The sequence below is a fragment of the Cylas formicarius genome, unplaced genomic scaffold (genome assembly GCF_029955315.1).
Source record: "Cylas formicarius isolate icCylForm1 unplaced genomic scaffold, icCylForm1.1 PGA_scaffold_9__14_contigs__length_23061073, whole genome shotgun sequence".
NCBI lineage: Eukaryota > Metazoa > Arthropoda > Insecta > Coleoptera > Brentidae > Cylas > Cylas formicarius.
Window position 1 is genome coordinate 17,634,418 of NW_026844365.1, and position 15,066 is coordinate 17,649,483.

At 34.6% G+C, this 15,066-nt stretch overlaps 1 protein-coding gene across 4 annotated transcripts in view; it reads left to right on the forward strand.

Moving 5' to 3' along the window:
* The window catches only part of LOC132707383 (adenylate cyclase type 2-like), a 359,565-nt gene that overhangs the window by 238,544 nt on the left and 105,955 nt on the right, over nucleotides 1-15,066 (forward strand). For all 4 annotated transcript variants that reach the window (XM_060679222.1, XM_060679223.1, XM_060679220.1 and 1 more), the window contains exon 7: nucleotides 474-632. In XM_060679222.1, the coding sequence (XP_060535205.1) occupies nucleotides 474-632 (159 nt within the window). The remainder of the gene's footprint in view (nucleotides 1-473; nucleotides 633-15,066) is intronic.

Below are 15,066 nucleotides of genomic sequence, written 5' to 3' on the forward strand. Positions count from 1 at the left end.
AAACAGATCGATGTCGAGCATTTTTAAATACGCTCAAAATGTACAGGGTGATATGATATGTTATTTTTTGAGATACATTGGATACATAGAAAAGTGTTACATTTTTTGTTATACCGGATTCAAATCTGCAAAATCTGTAAAATTCGTATCTCGAAATATTTATTTTGCCTCAGTTAGTGGTGATTGGTTATTTTCTAATGTCAGCTTTTTTAAAACTTCTTAGCTTTGAAGTTGAAAAATAGAAAACGTAATAATTAAACATACTGTATCTAATAGAAATACTTTACGAAACTGCAAATATTCCTTCCAAATCGATAGAATCGTTATTAAAATATTAGTAATTAAGTTAATTATTTTCGGGATTTGCTAGTCTAGTCTTAGATCTCTAAATGAATTTTTGCTTTCAAAAATATTTCGAACTGCTATTGAAAACGTCTAAGAGAAACGAAACTCACGTACGATTTTTTTTATAGATTTGTGAGGGAGGCTACAGGCTTCAACGTCGACATGAGGATAGGGATTCATACCGGAAATGTTCTCTGTGGCGTCCTTGGTCTTCGTAAGTGGCAGTTCGATGTATGGAGCGACGACGTCACGTTGGCTAACCACATGGAATCTGGAGGAATCGCGGGGTAAGTTTATAGCTTTACTCTCCATTTTCCTGAATTACTGCAATCAAATAATTCTTCAATGCTTAACCATCTAGCAGTAATAACCAGAAATTGACTAATAAACCTACACGTATAAAACTTACGTGGACGTAAAAATTAGCGATTATATTGCATTAAAATTAATAATTATTAATATTACTATTCTCTAACAGATTGACATCCATATAGAAGACAATTTTATCTTGAGAACTATAACTATAATTATAACAAGTAGTCAACTATATACACTCCAGCAAAGTAATAGTGAAACATACAATCCATTACAATATTTCAAATTTACACTTAATTAATGTGGTAACTGTGAGCGACTGAGACAAAAAACGTCAATGTCATTACAGAAGTCATTAAATAATTTCATCAACTGATAGAGAACACCTTTAATCAAAAAATTGGTTCTCGGCGTTAATAGGTGAAATACAGGTGACACCGTTATAGTCCTTGAAGGAACATGCTGGTTCAGCAACTCAGGACAATGCCACTAATGAATTGCAAAGTTTATATAAAAATTGAAATGAAGGGTACCTCCTACGATTCAACAGGGAACCTTAAACATTAGTGACTCTGTAGTAGTCCTCTCGCCGGGTAGAAACCATTTATATGAAAGTGAAGAAATTTCAGAAACTTCCTCTGTTACGTTTTCAATTTGAGTGATGTACTTGCCAAATATTGGTTGCCACATAGTTGAACCGTACTATAGTTTCGAGCGCACATATAGTATAACAGTTTTAAGGTATGTTCCCTTGCAAAATCTCTAGAGTTTCTCACTATGAATCCCAGCATTTTGAGTGCACTTTCAAAGGTTTTATCGACATGATTTCTGAGAGTTTTGTGTCAAACATTACACCCATTTCTTCCGAAATTGTCACCGTTTCTTAATAATATGTGATCCAGATGGTATGGTTTATGTGTATTCAAGGGTAGGTTATAATCTCCAAATCATTCTGCTGAGACACACAATCGACCACACTATCAACTATTCTAAACAATTTCAGCAAAGAGCAAAATTTGACTATCAATATTGGCTACTATATCATTGATGAAAAGCAACAATATCAATGCGCTAAATTGCTACCTTGGGGAACGCCGCTACTAGCCATGAACCTATGCGATCAGTGACAGCGGAGCTTCACATACTGTATTCTGTTATGCAGATATGACTTTATGAATGCCATAAAGTCATCCCAAAATCCAGGCATCCTCAGTTTAGAGAGCAGTACAGTGTGGCCCCCCTGTCAAAGGCTTTTCAATAGTCTGTGAACAGCACAGCCACCCGCCTCCCTTCGTCCAAAGCCTTAGCAGCGAATTCTGTAAAGCAAGCCACATTACTGATGGTGCTTCCACCTTTAAAGAAACGATGTTGTTTGTGGATTACCAAGTGTTTCATTTGGTTGAAAATACTATCATGCAGCGACATCTCGAAAGCTCTCGCAAAAGGTGATATTATCGAAACAGGCCTGTAGTTGGATATATCAGATGCTTTCCTTTCTTGGAATGATTTGTCACCTAGATAAAAGACATTCGAGGTTTACTCTTGAAGATTGTTTCTGCTTAATAACTTAACTGCCATCTCCATTTTTGACCTCCTTTAAGTAAAGTTTGCAGCTGTGAGTGATATTGTATGTAGAAGAATCCATTAGTAAGGGTTTGATGGCAAAAGACAAAATTCTAAACAAGTGGTAATTAAAAACAGGGACAAAGAAGTTTTTAAGCCTATTTGGAATTAATTACAGGCTGAGAGTCATAATTTATTTTCAACACCCAAAATTACTACAAATATTTTCACTAATAGATCTTGCGTCAGAAAAATTTTTCGAAGATTCCCAAATAGTTATCGATGGGTATTTGTGGCATCAATATATTTGAAAATTTGAAACGAAATACGCAATATCTATGAGAAGTCAATTGTTTTTAAAAATTACTTCACCTTATTCGAGGCTAGCTCCATAATTATAATAGCAGAGAGATTGGTGGAGGTGATTCGCATGGCCTTGGCGATCTCTTCATAACGTCCTATCAGACCTTTCAATGTAAAATCCGAAAGAAGAAGTCTATATGCCGTGACAATACACTAGCATTTCCTATCCTTAGTTCTATTCTGAAACCTTGGTTATTTATTTCGATGACAAGAAAACAAGATTTTTGAAATGTTAATGTGGCGCAAGATATCAAATTAGTGCGAAGATTATGTATGGCGTCCTGGAAATTTTTGACATTCTTCGCCGACGACTATATCTTTAGTAAAAAAGCTACGTTTGTTATTGGATCAAGAACGGTCCAGCTAAAATCAAATCATATCAAATATTAGTCACGTTTTTGTCTATGCTAGACACTGACAGACTACATGCAACTATAGATAAGTATGTCACAGAAGTTCACCACACGTAGCGCCTATTGAAAATGTATGGGGCATAAGAAGAAGACAGAGTGGATTGCCAATTCTAATGCTGGATGTGTGTGTGATCATGAGGTGAAGTTATCCTTTGAGAACCTAACTATCATGAAGGGTTGCAGAATATCAAAACTTAAATCTCATATATTTAAACTTTAGGTTGCAATTTCTATATCACACAGTATATAGAATCGATTTCCGAGCAACACTATAAGTTTTTAAACCCTCGTAATTAATTAAACGACCCGATGAATATTCACAAAAAGGTAATCGATTCCGACTCACCGCGATAGCGGTCTAGGTTAGTCGTTGTGATTTATTTTTAGATGGATTCAATTTACCCGCGACCTTTGATATCACTACTGGTCCAGATGCTCCAATTGTCTTGCGTTAATAGATTCCTGGGGTTTTAATTTTTCCACCATTTGAACTAGCGAACGGGCAACTGGAACTGACGGTGATAGATATACCGAATAGAATAATATTTAATGTTCTGGACGTGTCCTTTTTTTTATTTTATGGGACAACTTTAATATTATAAGAAAATAGTACACTTCAGGTTAAGGGAAAATGAGCCATATCCTCCATAATTCTGTCTTAGTACTGGTTACAAATTTCTCGTATTTAATAATAATAATATTAATAATCTTATCAACAATAATATCGAAGTGTTTTTTTTTCATTTTTCGTAATATAATACTGTGTTGAGAAGAATGTGAGTTCCAATTGATATTTTCATAGAAATTTGTTGAAAGGAATTCCTAAAAATTTAATAATAAGTTGCTCCTCCCCGTAAGTTTTGACCCTTACCTTTTATATTGTTTGAGGGGTGCGAACCTAAAATCATACCACACCGTTTCGAATGACTGATTCCCATATTAGTGACAGGTGGAGACCTGAGTCGCGGTCAAGATTGTTAAATTGCTTATAGATTTCTATAGACTCCCAGATTTTTCGTTGGTAGAAGAATTGATTACATGCAAGAATTTTAGTTTTATAGAATAAAATTTTATGACCGGTTTCGTGATTGTGTTCGACAACTGCTAATGAGTTTATTTGTCTTAGTCTTAAGGCTCTTTTATGTTCTTTGAGCAGAGTTCATATTTTTCGTCCGGTCTCTCCAATGTATTCTTTGCCGCATATGCATGGAATGCTGTAAACTCCTGGCATCTCAAATGGAATTTTGTCTTTGACGGATCGAATATGTTGAGAGATTTTTGGATAAGTGGTAAATCTGGTTTTGACGTTATGTTTCTTTAGAACTTTTAATATGTGGTCAGTGATGCTTTGAATATAAGGAAGGACAACAGTGACAAGTGTGGTATTGCTTTCTGTTTCATTGCTATTGGAAAGTTGCGGTGAAGTGTATTTTGTGATAGAATGCTTAATATCTTTAATGTGGAAATTATTAGAGCGAAGAGCAGAGGTAAGGTGTTTTAATTCTGGGCTCAATGACTCAGGCTGAGATAGTTTTACGGCTGTGTAAACAAGAGAGTTGATAAATGATGATTTTTGGGCCGGATGGTGATGGGTATCGGTTTGTGTCCGTAGATTTTCTATATAAACACAATGACCCAATTTTTGGTCTGATTTTCTATTGATAAGAATATCTAAAAATGGGAGGTTGTTATTAGCTTCTATTTCAATGGTAAAAGGTATGTTAGGGTGTATAGAGTTTAAATGTCTAAGAACTAAGGATCCTGACCATGGGGCCAAATAACAAAAGTATCATCGACGTAGCGTTTCCATAATTTTGGTTTTAGATGAAAGGCTTGTCTCTCAAAGGCTTCCATAAATATATTCGCGATGACTGGTGATAGTGGAGAACGTATAGCTGTTCCCGACGTTTGTTCAAAAATTTGACCGTTATAAGAAAAATATGTTCCAGACAGGTATTTTTCAATTAAGGTGAAAAGGTGTGGTTTCAGATTGTCGGATTTTAATATATCTGAAGTGATTGTGAGAATGAGAATGTTAGATAACCAATGGTGCTGACAATAGCCCTTGGACCTAATCCTGATTTGTGAATCTTTGGAAGTCCGTAGAGACGAGGAATTACAGAGCCATGTGGGGTGCCAGATTTTTGATGGAGTCTAATAGAGAAGAAGCCCTAATGATAGATATAAGGATGCGTTCCATAGATGACGTACGGTCTTTTTTAAGTTGACGATATGATCCGTCTGTAAGAATATCTTGAATCTTTTCCTGATATTCATTTGTGTTCATGACTACCGTAGCATTTCCTTTATCTGCTTTTAGGATTACGATGTCGGGATTAGATTTTAGAGATTTTAGGGCAATGCGTTTAGGCTTTGCAATGTTAGATTTAGGGGGCTTTTTTAAGGATAAGGATCGACATTTGAAATGATTTTGGAATAATGCGGAGAGCAAGGACAAATATTTTTCCGTTTCCGAAAGTTGGTGCGATGATACATTGATCACCACGCCCCTCAAACAATATAAAAGCAAGTACAGAGTAAAATACGAGCCAGTTTCAATCAAGCTCTGAAGAAGCCAACAGGATGATTGGCAAAAGGTTAGCTAGTTCAACTCAACAAAAAGCGACGCAGGAGGAATCTATCCTCATCACGCAGACATTGTACATAAAGTATGAGATGTGGCAACCGACTTAGTCTTCTGTCTAGCATTTACCACACATGATTAATAGGCCATATACTAATTCCAAGTTGCGCTTAATTGCACTATTGTGAGATATTTATAGAGGGCAGGCGTTTCCACATACTGGTACACCTGGTTACGTTGAACCAAGTATCAGCAAAAACAGAATGTTTCAAACAACATTCGGAGTAGTATAACAAGTTGATCAGCAAACTTAGCGACTTCTGACAACGTTAGCTAAGTTAGTTTGAACTGTATTTCCACTTTTTATGCCCTAGGAGAAATTGCTAAAAAGTAATTTCACCGTCCTAGAACGGCAGCTAGATCTCCTATGGCGAATAAAAAAAATGGAATTTTTGCTTTTTTTTTCTCATTAAAGATGCATTTAAAATAATGACATTTATTTTTATAGCCCATGTCTGGGAACAGGCACTAGTCAGGCCGCTCCTAAGACAAGTATGGTATGGGAAAGATCTTTCGCTCATTCTAACGAAAATAGAAACAATATTATAGGAGCTTACCTCTAATATTAATACAAATTTCTCCTGTTTAATAATAATAATAATAGTAACAATCTTATTACCAAAAATATCGAGCTGTTTTCTTTTTCATTTTCCATAATTATATACTGTGTTGAGACGAATATGAATTTCAATTGATGATATTTTCACACAAATTTATTGCAAGAAATTCTTCAATTTTAATAATGATTTGCATCTCCCCGTACGTTTTGACATCCTGTAACTCTTCGAGGCACTCTCCTAAATACATAATCGATATCAGCTAGTTCTGCCAGAATAATCTTTCCTCGTGACGTAGACCTTAGACATACAGTATGTGATGTGACAGCCGACTCAGCCGTCTATCATTTGCAATACATGTTCAATAGATGATAAGTCTATTTTTACTATTTTTTTCATAAGGAACAAGTATTTGACATAACGAAGTTTATGTTTGTAGCGGATGTCTTTTATATGTGGCAGATTAGAGATGCCGAAGGCACCAATCCCACACACCTTATTTTGGTTAGTTTACGTTTGAACTCAATGAGCTTACCTGGTTGCCGTATGAAATTGATTTTCAGAAACTTCTTTGAGAAGATTACCTAAGACATCGAAGTTCAAAACGTTAAATTGGTCACAATGTTTTATTTGCCAAAACCATCGAGGCTGGTGTTCCACAGGGATCAACACTGGGGCAGCTTTTGTACATCATTTATAACTGAATTGCATGAGTCTTTTTCTTGTAAAGCCGTTTTATATTGTACTCAGTTTCGAAATCTCACCAAAGGATACAGGGCAAGTAATTGCATGTATTGATCGCGATGCTGCTAAGTTGATATAATGGTCTTTGAACCATGAGCGTACCATAAGAGCTAAGTAAACAAAAAAATCAAACCGAAATTAAATTCAGTGACGTTAAAAGTGATATAAATCTTTGGGTGTGCATTCTGATGGTGATCTTCGATTTAAAACCCATTAAATAGGAACAGCTTACTTTAACAACAAATTTTTTCGATACATAATTCTTCGGTAAATAATGTACTGTGTGAATCTCTGGTTCTTTCTAAATTTAACAATGGAAATTCTTTGTAAGTGCCTCGCGCTCAGATATAAGAAGAGAAAAGAGTTTCACAATTTTATTTTATTTAAGTATTTCGGTTATTTTTGTGGAGTATTAAAAACATAATTATAGAATGCAGTGGTGTAGATTGCGCCTCCGAGGAAACTTGTGAAACGGGATTAGTGCCGTAGGAATTAAATTTCTTTTCGCAACTTTGAGCGAAAGCTCTTACGATTCGAGGGAACTTTTACTTGTCAAATGCTATTTAGACCAAACTGTTTATCCTTTAATAAGCGCCCGTATAGATTTTACTACAAAGTATCAAAGTTTATAATTTGATTCGTTTGAGGCACCAGGCTTAATCCTCGAGCACTGTCTTGATTTAATAATATCCCGCGAAACGCGATGCAGTCGCATTGCTCGGGATAAGTCTCCAGCAAGTTCTGTTAAGGTTCGGAATTCATTACGCCGGCATAATTGAAAACAACAACATCGAAGGTGGCGGTTTTAATTAAGAGGATCGCGTCGGATCACCTTGTTTGATGAAGTTTATCATGGCGCCACTACAACCGCTGATTCGCTTTGTTTTTTGAGATTTGTAAAAGGAATCTTTAATAGGTCTACCAAAGGCTTATTGGACCCATTGACATGTTCCTAATTCAAATTGATGGCATCGACTAGCGTAGAGTAGCGGTGGGACGTATAAAACGCATTGTGACCCGAACAAACAGAAAATTGAACACCATAAAAGTAACCGTATGTGTTTCAATTAGTTTGCAAACTAATCTGCTCCGATCGAATTGAACTGTATTTTGCGAAACCTATTAAGCGTCGACTCTATCCTTTTGGTGGATAACAGCATCAGTTAATGGTCCCAGGTTAATCGACATCGATATTAGATTCTGAATAGAGTAATTGGAATTATTACACTGGTCATTGCGCATAATGAATCGCGATCGTAAAAAATATTATAATGTGTGTAATGTGTGTAACGGAATATACAACAAAGCTTATTTTAAACTGACTTGACTTTAAACTTTCGAAGTTTCTGGTGTTACTTTTCAAGTACTGAAAGCAAGCAGGCATTTGAAAGCCATGGATGGAAAGATGGAATATATCGTCCCTGTCCTATCTGGAATTTTGGTGAAAATATTCAGACTTAAGCAGACCTTATTTATGTTATTGCAAACGGTCGTATCTTCATATAACACCTATGGAACTGCAACAATAAGGCCTATCCTGAAATATATTTTATGTAAAGACCAAAGGCATTTACGTTATATTTCTGTTTGAGGTGGAATGTAAATTTTACTTAGGCCCCTGAAATTATTAATTATCATAATTTTATGTTACAAAATAAATTGATTGAAGGAATAAAACAACCAAATTGAAAGAACAGTTTTTGTAAATTATTCCAAAATATAATTTATTATTATTAGATATTCTGTTTAATAATTTTGATGAAGTAATTCCAGCGCCCATGTAATTTTCGATGTTCTCATTTAAAATGGATGTTATTGATGAGTGGGATGGTATAAATGGTGTGGATACAGCCAGTTTAAAAACTATTACTAAAAATGCAAAATTCGATATTGACGCTCGTGTGATTTTTTTTTCTTGAGAACTTTGAGAAAATTAACAATGATTGAACTCTTGCGATGCATCGGATAACGAGCCTTTGGACGACAAGATTGCTAGTCAAAAGTATTTTCGTGAAAACTGTGCAATTAGCGGAGTTTACTCATGTAGTACCCGAGGACAAAGTGTCTGTTCAAGCAAGTTTAGGAGTAAGTGAATTAGATGAACTAGCACTATAATCTAACATTCAGACAAACTTGTGAAGTGCCGCACTGCAAAGCAGAAGCTTTTATCTCACGCTTGCAATGTTCTGTACTTGTTACTTTCGTAAAATCGATGATATCGAAGTATACGCGCTCCTCACTAAACTCGAGATCGCGGTAACGTAGGTCCTACGGGACCCCCGTAGGTAAAGAAATGATCAGCGTCGAAAAAAAAATTTTTTTGTCTGTCCGTTCTCCGTTCTCCGTTCTGCATTTCTCCGTTCTCTGTTCCATGGCTTTTCAACTATAACTTCCGAACGGTTTGAGCTACACGCTTCAAATTTTGCTATTTTTTTACCGTACGCGGGTTGCAGAAGATGCGTAAAAGTGGCAGCGGTCAAGCTTGGGCGTCCATCTTTTTTTTTTTTTCGATTTTCGACTGTTTTTTGGATGTTGCTATGAAACACGATAAGTGTCCGAAAATTGAAGCGCCAAGGCGAATAGCGATTCGTTTCCTAACGGAAACCTATTTCAAAAAAATAAAAAATCGCGTTTGGCTATAACTAAAAGGCTGTGTTTCAGATGTTAGTTTCTTTTACATGACGATATATCCCGATAGATAAAACTTTTGTATTTAAGGTTTTTTGACCTATTGTAAAGGGTGTTCCAGATATTCTGTGCTATAAATTGTTCAGTGTCCTAAATTTGCAGATATCGACTTCAAATTTAGCAGAGAAGTAAAAGTCAATGCCCATATTTAAACAGTGGAAATTGGGTGCAATCAAATTTCACCCAAATATTTCTTTAAAAAATTTGATTTTTTTTTGGTGATTTTGGCTTCCAGAAAACATGCTTTTCTCCATAACCATTCGCCGGATCATTAAAATTCTTTAACCCACAGACGTGGAAGATCCAGTGCTATAATATTTATTTCTGGCATTTTTTTGATTATATACAGGGTTTTAAAATTATAGACAAAAATCTAAAAGACCAAAAAAATTGTTCTTTTCTATCACACACACTGCTCGAGAAATTTGAAAAAATCCATACGAAAATCACTATACCTCGGGTTCGGGTTTAAGAAAAAACTTATTTTCTCAAAAACAATTTATTATTTTGAAAAAATTTTTGGACCAGGGAACGTGGCAGATCCAGGGCAATAACCTCCATTTTCGGAATTTTCAATTATGTACAGGTTATGTCGATTATGGGCAAAACATCTAAACCATCCTAGAAATTCCGCAGGAGCAGGATAGAAACACAATGCGCCCCTCTAGCACCTGAAACCGCCAAACGGCTTCCTTTTGAAATACAAAACTGCTTCGCGCTAGGAGCTACAAACTTGCCCCACCCAGCTACGATTTTTCAAAAGCAATCTTGTTTGGTTTAAAACACTTACTTTCAAGAAGACGAGCAGAATTATGATGCCCGTTCGAGTTCGAGAAAAATAGAAGGAGCAACCAAGAAACATAAAGTTATGGTAGGCTGCGAGTATCAAGAAAATATTTCCAGCACGCAAATTAGAGCCATTATTAAATAAAGTGTGATGTAACAAGGGTTGTCGAAAATGTACAGCATTTAGTGAAGAACTAAGACACAAAATATTTTCAGACTTTAATAATATGGGACATTTAAAACTGCAGCGAGAGTTCACTGCTTATTTTGTAGAAAAAAAAATAAGAATTACCACAAAATCGGTATTTCTGAAATATAGTTGAAAGTGTCAGTATAGAGGGATTCTACGTCGAAACTAACCAGAATATCCTGTGTATCTATTATAATGCTTTTTATTTGTTCAATGAAGTGAAAGGAATTAAGTACGAAACTATCCGTTTTCCCTGAAAAGGTTTTAATATAGAAGCTGGATATTTTGCTAGAGATCATGTTTTAAAACCAATGGCGCTGACAATAGGTCGAAGGGGTAATCCTGGTTTGTGAATCTTTGGGAGTCTGTAGAGATAAGGAATTTTAGAGTCATGAGGGGTGACAGATATTATATATAATAATATAACAGATCAAAGATTGGGTTTCATAGATGACGTATGATGTTTCTTAAGTTGACGTTCTATCCGTCTGTAAGAATATCTTGAATCTTTTCCTGATTTGTGTTAATAACCACCGTAGTTATAGTTTTCTTTATCTGCCTTTATAATTACAATGTTGGGATTAGATTTTAGAAATTTTAGAGCAATGCGTTCATGCTTTGGAATTGCATTGAGGAGGTTTTAATTTTTTAGCTAAATTTAAATAGTTGTTTGAGATGGCAGTTTGTTTAGGATAGACTCGACATTTGAAATGACTTCCTCTTGTGGGATAAGACGTGGGACAAGGATGAAGTTGGAACATTTTGCAAAAACTAATTTTTCCGTATCAGAAAGTTGATGCGATGATACATTTATCACAGTGTTTGGTAGTTGACAAGATTTTGATGGTTTCACTAGTGTTGACGTTAGTATTTCAAATTTTTGAAAGTGTATGGAGCTCGAATGGGGACAAGATGGAAACAAGTTCAATATGTAGAGATAGAAGAGTCTTATTGATTTGGTATATTTGGCCGATGGATTCTGTAGGCAGAATAAAAATTCTGTCATGGCCGCTACTCTTTTTTACACTGCCCTACGTTTTTTTATCTCTCAATCACGACCAAAATGGAGGGGACTCAGCACATAGGGCCATTAATTACGCAGTTAAAAAGACGGGTGATTTGTATACCCCAAGTCAACTAGTGCCTGTATTTCGCTATCGGAAAAAAAAAACTTTTCAAGGTTATACTTTAAATTTAGATGATATTTTAAACTATAAAAAATATAGCACAGATTGTAGATTCACGTCTACAAGAACGGAGGATAATGGCAGACCATAAAACGAACACTTGGAGGTCCCTTAACTCAAACAAAGTTAAACAAGAATCCCAGGCCAATGTCGTTACAAAAATACAATGATTTAATGATACTATGTGCTGGAAACATCACATGTTTTGTTCTACAATTCGTTGCCACACACACAAGCATAGTAGGTATTTAATTAGAATTCATGTCAATTTTAAGTAGGGCATTGTTGCTATATAATAATAGATTGTGCGCATATTCTTTTATAAAAAAATGAATTAATTAAATACCGCCTTCAATTTCATTCTAAAACCCATGATCAAATATAATCATAGAGTGGAATATCTGGTTTAATGTACAATCTAGAACTTTTATTTATTTTTACGACAGGGCCTATCCTTTTTAATATCATTTTTAATGAAATCACGTACAATTACAAAAATTGCAAAATATCCCATTATTCCACATTAACTTACCTGTGTTACTTTGAAGAAATAAGCCCCCTTGATGACAATAGCGATAATATATTATAAATAACAGTCGGTGACATTTTTAAATAAATTTATTGAAAGAAATTTTCCATTATACTCTTGCCTCTTGTTATATTCAATATAAAATGTCCCGCTGCATTTTACCTATGATTTAGATTTAGAGCGCACATCCTGATTCGATCAGGCGACCTCTAAAAGGGACGCGTATAAAAATACCTTCGTGTTCATTAGCGTCTCGGTGATATTTTTTTTATAAATGTTTAATAGATGGTCTGATGTGTTTGTGGGCCATTGGAGACGGTTTACATCAGCATATCGGTGGAAGGTTCTAAGTAACTGCAGCGGTATTTGGTGTGAATATTTAGAAGTGATTCCAATTTTTGTTGCACCACAAAAGTGGCTCACCAACTCTACCCCTAATTCCAGTGAGCTCATTCGTGACACTGTGTCAGACGGGTTTGTTTATTTGTAAACACAAATATAGCAAAGCACATTCTGAAATTGAAGAATGTGAAGATTTTAGTTTTAACACCACTTGTGTTCAGCAATCCTGAAGAGTTGATTTGTTGGTTTTTAATAAGTTATCTAACACTAAGTTTGGCAACATTTGTCTAAAAACACGAAATCCATCCAAATCTAACTGAATGAATGAAGTGTGATCATCACAGCCGAGAAACGCCAAAATCCTATACCTAAAATTCACCAAAAACGTCCAGCTGCTCTCAAACCCCTGCCTCATCTACTGAAGACGCCTAAAGTGACTCGCGACAATCAATAATGAAGGTGAAGTTTTAAAATGACACTTTCCTTATGCCTGAGCCGTGCATACCTGGGTATTTTAGAGTAGGGAGTAAAACGACGCCATTAGAGAACAATTTTTGTTGAAACTTTTAATAATATAGTGTACTAAAAACAGATTTGAAAAAGTACGATAAGTAATTTTTTTAATAGTGATTTAAAATCTCAATTGAGGGAAAATAAATTAAAACAAAAAATAAAATTGAGCACTTTAAAAATGTTGTTAAATTTTATGTATTACATAGTTGGTGCGTAAAATTTAATAATATTTTTGGACTAGGTTTTTAAGTTAAATAATTTATTTCATATATTTTTTAATAGATTAATAAAATGTTATGTTTTGTTAAGCATTACTTAACACTTAACAAAACAGAATTTATACTTGAAATTTTGTAAAGCTTAAATCAACACATCAAATTTTCTACCTTGTCGATATTAAGCAAAAATACCTGATATTTATTTCTTGTTGATCTTCAGTTTGTTGTTTATTTTTTAATAAAGATTACTAGAGAATGTTTTGCTTAGTTGGTAAGTATTTTTTTAATAAAATTTTAAATTCAACGACCCATTCTTGTTTTTGGTTCACTGCCACTATCCAATAATTGCTTGTGTATTTTGATTGTGTTTTTAAATAATCCATTAATAATTATTGCTTAATTATTAAAAGTTTGTTGCATTCGTTAAACAAAAAGCTTTTCATTCGTTTCGTTTGGGGAATGATGGATTCAGTTTTTATTTATTCATAGTGTATAATTTAAATACTGAACTTCGGTTTAGCATTTGGTCCCGAACTTTATCCGTAATAGATTCTGTCGATAAACGTAAGCTAATAATTAATGCTAAACCTGTCGCTGTCGCCATTAAGATTAATGTATCATTAATTTACATTGCCCTATAGTTTATAGTGACTAAACAGTTAGATATATCTCAAACCGATCACCTATTTTAGTAGTCAGTTTGGCAAAAACCTTTTTGATTCCAATAAATTTGTTTCTTACACTCACATGCCTCCAACGACTTGTCATATCTGTGACTACTATGATCAGTAATTGGAATTTATGGTTCAAATTCATTCCCTAAACCAAAGCCAGTTGGTTATATACAACGTTTGCAGGCCAATTATGCGAAGCTTTGGTATTGTTAAATATTTGAATAATTCATACCGGAATGTTATCGTAGATGGACATTGCATGCTTTGTTGATTTTTGCGTTTTTTTACCTTTGACAGTGCTACTGGCTTTTGCTAGAAAAAAATCACATTTTATTTTGTTAGTTGGGATCGTGTCCGTAAAACGTAGAAAGCAAGGATTAAATTCTAACCCAATTTAGACCTGGGAATGTAATACGTTAGGTATTTGTTTTTGTTTCGAAAATGAACGAAAAATGTGTAATGAAAATGTATAATATTTATCTATATTTCATAGGTTGACTGTGAATAATGCTTTTTCCAATTTTTCACCTCATAAACGAAACAAAATTCAAATATACCAATACAGTTTTAGAATTGCTTATTGGCCAAAGTCATCTTTTGCCATTTACTTCTTAGAAAATAACCAAAAAGAGTACAAATATATTAGCTGAACATTTTTCCAAAACATCACTACTCTACAAGATGTGAACTTAATATACGTTTTTGAGCCAAAAATACTTTATCGGCATTTACAGATGCTCCCCACAATAGTGTCTTTTTAGCATACAATCGGCATTAAACCTCTTGCGTCCCGTCTGGTTATTGCACCCTCTCACTCTTTCTTTAGGAAAGGTTTCGAAAATATTAATTTACAGATCCTTATGAAATTTAGTTATGACTTATGATGTCCAAACGTTTCGGTTTTCTTACACGTATCGCCGTAATAGTAGTTCTACCGTGGAGCTTTACTTTGTAAGAATCTATTCAGCAACTTTCAGCAAAAATTCCCCACTACA